At 36.0% G+C, this 11842-nt stretch overlaps 2 protein-coding genes across 3 annotated transcripts; both read left to right on the top strand.

Annotated features, from left to right (window-relative positions):
* Positions 2952-4597, top strand: LOC104785614 (annexin D3). Its single transcript, XM_010510871.2, has 6 exons — positions 2952-3122; positions 3211-3356; positions 3464-3703; positions 3811-4023; positions 4109-4201; positions 4282-4597. Exons 1-6 carry the CDS (start codon positions 3047-3049, stop codon positions 4483-4485), a joined length of 972 nt encoding a protein of 323 aa, XP_010509173.1. The 5' UTR covers positions 2952-3046; the 3' UTR covers positions 4486-4597.
* LOC104785615 lies at positions 5567-9020 on the top strand. 2 transcript variants are annotated; one of them, XM_010510872.2, is made up of 6 exons: positions 5567-5661; positions 5811-5970; positions 6056-6697; positions 6790-7428; positions 7522-8160; positions 8257-9020. In XM_010510872.2, the coding sequence occupies exons 2-6, from the start codon at positions 5906-5908 to the stop codon at positions 8858-8860; spliced, it is 2589 nt and encodes an 862-aa protein (XP_010509174.1). In that variant the 5' UTR covers positions 5567-5661; positions 5811-5905; the 3' UTR covers positions 8861-9020. The 2 variants fall into 2 exon arrangements, with proteins under 2 accessions (XP_010509174.1, XP_010509175.1); XM_010510873.2 differs by having other exon boundaries at positions 5590-5726.

Genomic DNA, 11842 nt, shown 5'->3' on the forward strand with positions numbered 1-11842 from the left:
AATTGACACAAGTGTTCGTTTAGGATATATACGATCATGTGTAAGATTACGATCCATGTGGATCTTTGAATTAGAATAGCTTACATCTAATCAAGCGTCAACTAATTTGTAAATCCCACTAAATCTTTAAAGAATAAACATATCAATAAAATAGATTAGTCCGACGTTTTTACTGCTAAACACACACATATATATATACATATGGACCTGTTACAGAAAAAATAGGTTTCGAAGATCATGTGCAAAAGAAGATATCATATCTCTTCTTCTCTGTTTTATTTTTCTACTTACCTCCTTTAAAAAAAAAAAAATAATGGATCCTTGAAATTAAAAATTTATGCATTCTCATAAGGTCCAGACTGTCCCATTTCATAAATTATGCACCCAATTGTAGATGAGAAGCCCCCATCACATTTGCTTCGCACAATTACCTTATGTATTTTTTAATAGATTATTGCTGGATATCTGTCATTGACATTGTGCAACCAACCACTTATTTTGTTATATTTACATGTGTTATTCCTTAACCAAAAGATATAATTTGGTCAACTAATCCGAGTATATGACTATGAGAACTATAATAAGAAACCAGAGAAATATTAACAAATTTTTTTTCAGCAAATATTTACAATTTATGCTCAGGTTTTTCATCCATAATTTATTTAATGTTTTTAATTATTTATATCAGTTTAATAAAATTAATAACAATTTAGTAGTATTTTTTCTTTAATCATTTTGATGAATTTCTCTAATATTTGTGTATCCATTTTGTATCTTTTAGTTATATAGTTTAATGTTTATTTACGATTACTTACTTAAACAAAGGAAAAATATCTTAAAATATTATAAACAAACAAAGAAAATTAGTGTTAATTTCATATCTCATAATCTTGAAATAAACCATAAACTAAACTAAAATTAAATGTGTACTATATAATATTTTTTTATATTAAACGTTTGTAACTTTAATAACATTGAAATTTCACTGATCTAATTAAATGAAGGATACAGCTATAAGATTTATATATAATTTAAATTTATATGAAATTGCATCACCTCATCGGAGAGATAGTCAGCTACAGGATTTATATATCAAAATGTGTTTTGTTCAACTTTTGTTGACGCTATAGCATACTACTCATAATTCAATTTTCAACAGCTCACATTTTAAGTATGTTAGCATACAGAAATTGCGTTTATTAAAAAAATTAATTTATATATTAGTGACGAGATAACTCACTCATTAAACAAAATTGTTACAAGATTATGACATAACTCACTTATTGGGGATTAAGAAAGAGTGGAACCATTGAAAAACCAACGTGTGGGCACATTCTCATCAAAATTTAGTTCACATTTGTTTACATTAAAAAGACATATTAAAATACTAACATATCTTAGATGGAAACACGAATCTCCTCCATCTGATTACGTTGAAAAATAATCTCATTGTTCTACTTCTAACAAAACTTCTCTATTTTAATAAGAAAAAAAAAAATAGAGAAGATCACGTTTTACACGACGAGACGACTTAATATAAGTTGGAGGACAGCTATGTTGAGCCGTGTCATTTTGCATATCGCTATCTATATTTATTTGATTTGGTTATACTCTATATATATGTCACTCATATTAACATCCCATCTTAAATATTAGTATTTATGCAGCGCACATGTCACACAAGTGACACACACAGCTTTGACTACAACTTAGAATAATATGGTTTCATCTAGCTTAGGGTGTGAATTAGTAGTACTCAAATTAATTAGAAGATACAGGGAAGAAATTATTTTCTCTCTAGCTACTATTTGGCAAACCTTTGACGTTATCAATAATGCAAAGTTTAAACGTACACAACATGTATAGCTCTACTTGTCAAACAAAATATAACATGTGAAAAAGGTTACATTTGACAAGTTACACTTACACCGTATTATATAATTTGTACGTCTTAAGTGTTTTCTTATGAATCTGCAAAAAACTACTAACACAATTCAATTTATATTTATTAGTCCGGAGATAACATAAAACTTGACATGACTCCTTAGAAGATTTTCAAATCAAACATTTAAAACGCGTACTCCCTCAGTTTTTTTAGATTTATGTTCTCTTTTATTAATTAGTTCTTGTCTTTTTGTAACCACTACTTTTTTTCCTAATTAATATATGGGACCTTTTTGTAACAACTAACAACACTACTTTTATATATTTCGTATAACTTTTTTATTTCAAGAAATTGTTAATATCACTATTTATTATTGTGATAAATATAATTGTCTTTGTCCATTTATTTGAAATTTCAACCATACAAAACCATTTATTGATCTTTCCGCCATTGATTATGCTTTGAAGTTGAGTACAATCTCTCCCTCCATGGCGTTCATAGTCCATAATAAAAACACATCTACAAGACTACAACACCATATGCCTTTTACACACACTGAATGCGAGGCATGTTATAACATAGCTTTACGTTCGACTTCAAGTGGGAGACGTTGCTTTTACTGATCCAGCCAAACAGAACTGACCATAAAGAATCTCGGAACATGCATGCAGAGTCACCCTCTTCTTTTGCTTTCCCATGTATCCTTTTCTCATAAAATATATGTATCGATTTACATTAGATCATGCACACATGTTACTAACCATGCACCTAATCAAAAGTATCTTTGTTAGCCTTTAAAGTTAAAAAAAAAAACTTTAAACGTTATCTTAAGGACTAAGGAGTTCTTGGTGAATTTATGGTTAGATTATGCAAATAGTTAAAAGAAAGAGTACTACTACTCATCAATACACAACTAATATTGGACCCAATTAATTAAACTTATTGTCATTTAAAACGAAAACTCGACAGAAATAGGTTAATTGCGTCATTACAGTTACGTCTCCGGGGTATTTATGTCAATTATAACATCCCCTTGCAAAAACATAATTACACCTAAGTAAAATTAATAACTCCGCCTTGAGAAAAATAAAAAACTAAAGACGAGACAGAGAGAGAGAGAGAGAGAGAGAGAGAGAGAGAGAGAAACAGAGAGAAACTGAAATGGCCACCATTAGAGTACCAGACCAAGTTCCTTCTCCAGCTCAGGATTCTGAAACTCTCAATCAAGCTTTTCGTGGTACGTACGTTACATTCATAGATTATGAGAAGCATTAAAGCATTTGTGTGTAATTCGATGCTATTCTGAATTCTCTTTTAATCTGTAGGTTGGGGAACAGATGAGAAGGCTGTTATACGAGTTTTAGGACAAAGGAACGAGAGCCAAAGAAGGAAGATCAGAGAAAGTTACAGAGAGGTTTACGGCAAAGATCTTATCAATGATCTCTCTTCTGAATTGTCTGGTGATTTCATGGTAATTTACTGAAACGTTTTTGTATAATCCGTAATCCAAAGAGTTAGATAGAGAGAGAGATTAGAGTTCTAAAAAATGTGATTTGATGATATGAATATGGTTCGTAGAAAGCTGTGGTTTCGTGGGTGTATGATCCAGCAGAGAGAGACGCAAGGCTTGTGAACAAGATTTTGAACAAGGAGAAGAAGAGGAAGAAAGGGGTGGTTGAGAATTTGAAGGTTATTGTAGAGATCTCTTGCACAACTTCTCCAAACCATTTGATTGCTGTGAGAAAAGCTTATTGTTCTCTCTTTGACTCATCTCTTGAAGAGCACATTGCTTCTTCTCTGCCTTTTCCTCTTGCAAAGGTTATTCCTTTTTTCTCGAAATTGGATTTAAAGTTTGGTTTTTTTTTAGGTGCCCTCATGAGAAAAGCTCAAATTTTGATGGGTTTTGATTTGTATGTAAACTACAGTTTTTGGTGACGTTGGCTAGTTCATTCAGATATGGCAAAGATAAGACTGATGCAGAAGTAGCTACTATTGAGGCGGCTATGCTACGTGAAGCGATAGAGAAGAAGCAATTAGATCATGATCATGTACTGTACATATTGGGAACCCGTAGTGTCTACCAGCTCAGAGAGACTTTTGCTGCTTACAAGCAGAGTTATGGGAACACATTTGATAAGGTTCAGATTCATGGTTTGGTTTGGTTTGGTCTCGTATGTGTTTTGTTTTCTTGGATATTTACATGTTTGTGTTTTGTATGGACAGGATGTTGATGGATGTCCGGGAGATGCTGATTTGAGAAGTCTATTGCAGGTGGCAATCTTTTGTATTGATACTCCTGAGAAACACTTTGCAAAGGTGCTAGCTATTACATTGGGCGAGATTATATTCAAAATGATGGTGGTTTGTTCCTCAAGTTTGTGTTTGTTGTTTGGCAGGTTGTAAGAGATTCCATTGAGGGTTTTGGAACAGATGAGGATTCATTGACGAGAGCGATTGTGACGCGTGCAGAGATTGATATGATGAGAGTAAGAGGAGAGTATTTCAATATGTACAACACAAGCATGGATAATGCTATCATTGGTGACATTTCTGGAAATTACAAGGACTTCCTCATCACCTTACTTGGATCCAAAATCTGATCTATTCAGTTTTTATATTCTTTGGCTTTGTCTGTGACTTGTATAATCAAATGCATCGTATTCAAACTCCAAGTTGAATTGTGTTAAAAAATAATCAAAAAATTTCTCTTGATTCTTGAACTTTTAAAATCAAATTAAGTCTATGTTTAGTATTGTTGTTTTTGTAATAATTAACCAAAAACCAAACGAGTCACACACATGATCCACCTCTGCTCTGCTTCATTATGCGCTACAAACCTTTGCACATAATTTGTAGGCACAATTATCTCTACTACATTATTTCCAAAAAGTACATTTTAGTAACATGACATGTTTTTGACAAATATTACATCAAATTGCCATCATAGTTAGTTCAAATTCAAAATATTAAACATCATTAAAGGTACTTTAGACATTTAAATAGATTACAAATTTTTAACATTACTTCCTAGTCAACATATACATAACCATATGCAATCTCTTAGATACATCATTATATGAAATATTTGTTTAACATGTTAGACTAATTAAATATTCTTCTAATAACATATACAACAAGTCATGTTTGTATTTGGTTAATATACCATGTTGATTTAGAAAAAAGTTACATGATTTAATCTTATATTTCTCAAATTATATTAATAAAATCTCGAGCTTTTTGATATCTACCTTACCATATTAATTTTCATTAAGCATTATATTTCACCTCTCATCTTTGTATGAATATATTGTTACGAGAAAAGTAAATTATCATATTATCTATATTATCTTTTTCCGTATATGTAATTATATGAATTTTTTTAAACAAATAAAAATGGTTCAATATTTATGGTAAAAAAATTGTAACGAGTCCAATTACCACTGAATAATATATATTCAACCAAAATTCCGATCAGATTTTTAATATTTATATTTAGGTTTGTACATTTATTTTGTTAAAATGCATAATTTTATATTTAAAACATGATATATTTTTTTTTTTTTATATTTTGTAATTGATAAATTAAATTTTTAGTAGATTTTCGGGTCGAGTTTTTTTTTTTTACTTTTTACTGTAGGGGTTAAAAGAAATATTTCCTTTTCCATACTTTTCGTCCCGAATATAAAAAAAAAAAAAAAGAAAGAAGAAGAAGCTCTAGGAATCGTCAAGAGTTCTTTAGAAATTTCTTTTTGGCTGGAATTGGTCTACGAGAATTGGTGAGTGCTTCGTTCCTTTCGAAAATTTGCGTTTGATTATATAATACCCAAGTGTTCTTTCTCATGTAAGTCTCGTGTTCTGATGTCGAACTTTTAGGTTTTACAACGAATTTGATTTGTAAATTGATGATTTTTGTGGTTTTGGGTAGCTGGAATTAGGAGGAATCAAGGTGAATTTTTTGAAGCCTGAGGTTAGGTTTGATCTTTAAACTCCTGTGTAAAGATCAAATTGTTTTCAGCCGAGATGGAATCAACCTCTGGTGTTGTGCTGCATCCATTGGCGGCGGGATCGTTCAGATATTTTCCAGGGTCAGTGAATTCAATATATTTACTTTACTTAGTAGGACATCCCAGTCGCTCAGGTCAATCATAAAAGTCTGAATGTTTTTTGTAGGACATCCTCTGGGAAGGAGGGCATGAAAGAAGAGGTTGTGCGACTAGGAGTTGAGCTCTCACTATCTATTGCTGAATCCATGTTCTTGCTGTCTGATGACATTCATACTTTATTATGGTTCTGCTATAAGTTATGGAAAGTTGTGATACCGTACCGGAATCCCGTGTTAGAAAGGCTTCTTCGTGTTATTCACTATATCTACTCAAAAGATATCAAACCGAGGAATGGAGTGTACCGTGATGGTGGCAAATCGCTTCAATGGGAATTGATCAGAAACTCATGGAAGTATTTTTCTGACGGTATCATTGTTTTGCATCGCCTGGATATGCTTCTCAGGACAAAAGATTGCTCCCTTAGTGACCGACTTTTATTTTCGGCCTTTGAAAAGTACAAGCAACAAGTGCTATACAAGTTAGAGGATACATTGAGGTCCGCAAAGGATGTCTCTGTGGCGCATGGGTTTGCCAGGGAGACGTTACAGTCTAACATTTTTGACTTGTGGAAGTCTCTCTTTCATGAAGAAGCAATACCCAAAGTGGTAAGGCTTAGGATTCTTAGCGACCTGTTTACACCTATTTTGGGCAAACCAGTGCACAGCGAGATACAGGCACTCCCCGTATGTTCTCCTCCTTACATTTTAGGGTCAGTAGTACCACTAAACCCTTTGACAGTTTTGTTTACTCACTCACTCGGATCGAAATCCTTCATATTGATTTTTGTTTTTGGTTTTGAAGGAAGGATTTTGCAATGCAAGAACTGACAGAGGAGGTTGTGCGACTAGGAGTTGAGCTCTCACTATTTATCGCTGAATCGATGTTCTTGCTGTGTGATGACATTCGTACTTTATTATGGTTCTGCTATAAGTTATGGAGAGGTGTAATACCGTATCAAAATCCCGTGTTAGAAAGGCTTCTTCGTGTTATTCATTATATCTACACAAAAGATATCAAACCGAGGAATGGAGTGTATCGTGATGGTGGCAAATCGCTTCAATGGGAATTGATCAGAAACACATGGAAGTATTTTTCTGACGGAATCATAGTTTTACATCGCCTGGATATGGTTCTCAGAAGAATAGATAGCTCCTTTGATGACAGACTATTATCACCCGCTATTAAAAAATACAAGCAAGAAGTGCTGAAGAAGCTAGAGGAAAAATTGAGGTCCGCAGAGGATGTTTCAGAGGCGCATGGGTTTGCGAGGGAGACGATAGAGTCTATCATTTTTGACTTGTGGAAATCTCTATTTGATGAAGAAGGTGTACCCAGAGTGGTAAGGACTAGGATTCTTAGCGACCTGTTTACACCTATTTTGGGAAAACCAGTGCACAGCGAGATACAGGCACTCCCCGTATGTTCTCCTTACATTCTAGGGTCAGTAGTACCACTAAACCCCTTTGACAGTTTTGCTTACTCACTCACTCGGGTCAAAAAGCCTTAATATTGACTTTGTTTTTTGTTTTGCAGGAAAGATTTTGCAATGCATGAACTGAAAGAGGAGGTTGTGCGACTAGGAGTTGAGCTCTCACTATCTATTGCTGAATCCATGTTCTTGCTGTCTGATGACATTCATACTTTATTATGGTTCTGCTATAAGTTATGGAAAGGTGTAATACCGTACCGGAATCCCGTGTTAGAAAGGCTTCTTCGTGTTATTCACTATATCTACTCAGAAGATATCAAACCGAGGAACGGAGTGTATCGTGATGGTGGCAAATCGCTTCAATGGGAATTGATCAGAAACTCATGGAAGGATTTTTCTGACGGGATCATTGTTTTGCATCGCCTGGATATGGTTCTCAGAAAAAAAGATAGCTCCTTTGATGACACACTATTATCATCGGCTATTAGAAAATACAAGCAAGAAGTGCTGAAGAAGCTAGAGGATAGTTTAAGGTCCGCTGAGGATGTTTCAGAGGCGCATGGGTTTGCCAGGGAGACGTTAGAGTCTAACATTTTTGACTTGTGGAAATCTCTATTTGATGAAGAACTAACACCCAAAGTGGTCAGGACTAGGATTCTTAGCGACCTGTTTACACCTATTTTGGGCAAACCAGTGCATAGCGAGATACAGGCACTCCCCGTATGTTCTCCTTACATTCTAGGGTTAGTAGTTCCACTAAACCCCTTTGACAGTATTGCTTACTCACTCACTCGGGTCAAAAAGCCTTAATATTGACTTGTTTTTTTTTTGTTTTGCAGGAAGGGTTTTGCAATGCAGGAACTGAAAGAGGAGGTTGTGCGACTAGGAGTTGAGCTATCACTATTTGTAGCTGAATCGATGTTTTTGCTGTGTGATAACATTCGTATGATGTTACGGTTCTGCTATAGACTATGGAGGGATGCAAAAAGGGACTTGATTGGTGATAGTCCCGTGGTGGAAAGGCTGCTCGGTGTTATTCATTTTGTCTACACAAAAGATATCAAACCGAAGAATGGAGTTTATCAGAATGGTGGCAACAATTCGGCCCATTGGGGATTGATCAGTAGGACGAGTGAGAGTTTTGTCGCTGGATTTAGAGATCTGGATCGCCTTGTCTTGTCTCTCAGAGCAGGAGAAATATGTGGCCGAGAGTTTATGTCTAGTATTGAAAAAGAGGTGAAGAAGGTAGGGGAGAAGTTGTTGTTTGTGAAGGCTGTTTCTGAGGCGAATGGGTTTGCGAGGGATGTGATGGAGTCAAACTTTTTGGACTTATGGAAATCTCTCTTTGACAAAGAAGCCAAGGAAGCAACACTGACTCTGAAAGCGATAAAGAATGGGATCCTTCGTGACTTGTTTCTCCCTCTATATAATGAAGCACCATAGCGACTAGTTTTATTTGGTATTTTTGGCTTTTAGATTTCCCATTTTGCAGAGAACTCAGAACAATCTCATCTAACTTAAGTTACGTATGCACACATTTTTACTCATTTAGTAAATGTATATCTTTCATTTTTACTTATTTCATCTTAATTTCACTTTTTCATTTCACTTAAATTCACAATTATCAAGCTTCAACGTGTGTAGTTAGAACGAGAGAGAGAAACTCCTAAAGACATCAATGCTATAAAACACATTCTTGTCTGTCAAAGTTCTTATGCATTCTTATGTTCTTAAAATTACCAAAGTTCTCCTGCACATTCCAATTGCCCATTCTTGTCAACCAAAGTACCCATGTGCGTGTGATCTGTTCATAAAGACATGATTTCTATCCATATCATCACTAAATCAAATAAAGAAAGCATGAACGAGTGAGGCCTTGAACAAATGCACACGAGGATTGGAAGAGGTTGCTTCCAGTTGTAACTTGTAAGTAACTCTCTATCAAACTTCTCTCTTTGAAGCTCGTTCATCTATGTTTTTCATCCACGCTCTGCACATAGGTGAGTAAGTGTGACTGGTGTTACTCGTGATTTACATTTTTTATATTCAGAAGGAAAAACAAATAGACTTGCCTTTTCTGTTTCTGCAGTCTGAAAAGTGAAAACAGAACCCATACATTAGGGTGTAGTTTCTTGTGGAAACTGGCTCGATGGTCTCATCTCCACTCATGCAACACCAGAGAAGAGTCAGAATACCAAGAGTTTGGATTCAAGATATGATTTGCCAAAAAGATAGCCTCAAAAAAGATATTTCTAATCAACTGTAAGCCATGTGAACTTCTGATCCAACTGATTACACTCAATAGAATCAGGTCAGGTGAGTCAATGTACGCAACATTTAAGCATCGATGCCTTATATCTATTGCATGCGTTGTGTTTCCATCATTTTTCTCTGTTGCATATAAACCAGTTTTTAATATTGATGTGTATTGTTTTCCTTCCGCATTGCATCAGCTCTAACATGACCAAAATGTACTCTCACCTCCATTTTCATGACTATGATCAGCCTTTTCTTAACTTACTTCTACAACCTGCTTTAGCTTCACCTCGGTGTGATCCTCATTCAGAACTCTAGGAACAAAAACACAAAAAGAAACATCTTCTCTTATGTTCGTTTCCCATGACCTCATCGTTCTCATCGTACATGTTGTATAACATCATCAATATTAACCGAAACTCCCGGAAACAAATCATATCAGAAGAAAACCAAACTGGGAATCAATAAGAAAACAGAATGTTGTAACTTCGTTTAGCTCTTTACTTGGTCTGTTACTTAATCTATGTTGTGTTTGTTGTTTGCAGGTTAGAACAAGAAGTAAAGAGACAGAGGATTTACGAGTTCTCAAGGCTTAGACCAGCCAAGGTACGTCTCGGTGAGCTTGACCGCTCACTAGAGGTTCCACTATGAACAAAGAACAGATTACACCCTAGAATCACTCACCCGTGCAGAAAGCTTAAACCCTCAAGAAGAAATAAGGAAGATGATGAAGAACTCTCACCAAAACCCAAAACCCTCTCAAACGCTCTCTAGACTAAAGTAACTCTCTTTGTTGTCTTACTCTACTGTCTGATTGTCCTTCCCTTTAAAACCTCCTTGTCCCCTCTGTTAATTCCCGTTTTTACCCTGTAGCAGGTTCTCTTGAGCTCCACGCCGAAGCTTGTCGTAATCTGCTACTCGACAGGATGCAGAGTCCTGTGTTCGTACAAGAGACGTGGACCACTTCATTCTAAACCAACCTCTTAATGGGCTCAACACAGCAAGGCCCATTTCCGGTTTAAGTCCACCAGCCCAAGTCCATAATCGTTTTGACATTCTCCACCTCGATTGTGTATAGGGCACAACCCCGAGAAACTCTACCGTCTCTCCTCCTTCTTCGACATTAACCTGCCGACTCCGACCTCCGACATTCACCTGCCGGATCCACCCTCCGACATTTACCTGCCGGAACCATAGCTCCTCAACCGGAGCCGATTCAGTCTCTGAGCAACCTCAGACGACTCAAAGCTTCTTCAAACTTCCACACCGGTACCGATTTCGTGAGAATATCAGCCGGATTCTCCAAAGTCCCAATCTTAGTCACAACCACTAGTCCATCCGCCACCACGTCTCGAATGAAGTTAAGACGAATAGCCATATGCTTAGTCTTCAAATGGAACACGTTATTCTTCGCCAAGCAGATCGCACTTTGAGAATCACTGCAGGTTTCTACACTCTTTTGAGGAAATCCCAATTCCCTGGTAATTCCCTTTAACCACAACGCTTCTTTCCCTGCTTCTACTAGAGCCATGTACTCAGCTTCTGTTGATGACATAGCTACTACGTTTTGCAGTCCTGAGCGCCAGCTGATTGTGTTTCCTCCTGCCTGAAACACATAACCAGTGATCGAACGACTTCTATCACGGTCAGTTCCATAATCACTGTCGCAGTACCCTTTCACTTTAAATTTCTCAGATTTCTTGAATGTCAGACTCAAGTCTTTAGAGTCTCTTATGTATCTGAGTATCCATTTAACAGCTTCCCAATGTTTTTCATTAGGTGCTCCCATAAAGCGACTGACCATATTGATTGCATAGGCAAGATCTGGGCGAGATCCCACCATCGCGTACATCAAACTCCCAACAGCACTAGAGTAAGGTACGTTCTTCATCCTTGCTGCAGTCTTAGCTTTATCTTCTTCCTTTGTACTGCTTAGCTTAAAATGACAACCGAAAGGTGTTTGAACTGGCATAGACTTGTACATTCTAAATTTCTTAAGAATCTTTTCCAAATAGCCTTGTTTTGACAACTTCAACACACCTTTGCTTCTGTCCCTCGAAATGTCCATGCCTAGTATTCTACTTGCTGCTCCTAGGTCTTTCATTTCGAATTCACTGCTTAGGACTGTCTTTAGTTTGACAATCTCTGACATATCCTCAGCAGCCACCA

Source organism: Camelina sativa, chromosome 5 (assembly GCF_000633955.1).
Source record: "Camelina sativa cultivar DH55 chromosome 5, Cs, whole genome shotgun sequence".
Lineage (NCBI taxonomy): Eukaryota > Viridiplantae > Streptophyta > Magnoliopsida > Brassicales > Brassicaceae > Camelina > Camelina sativa.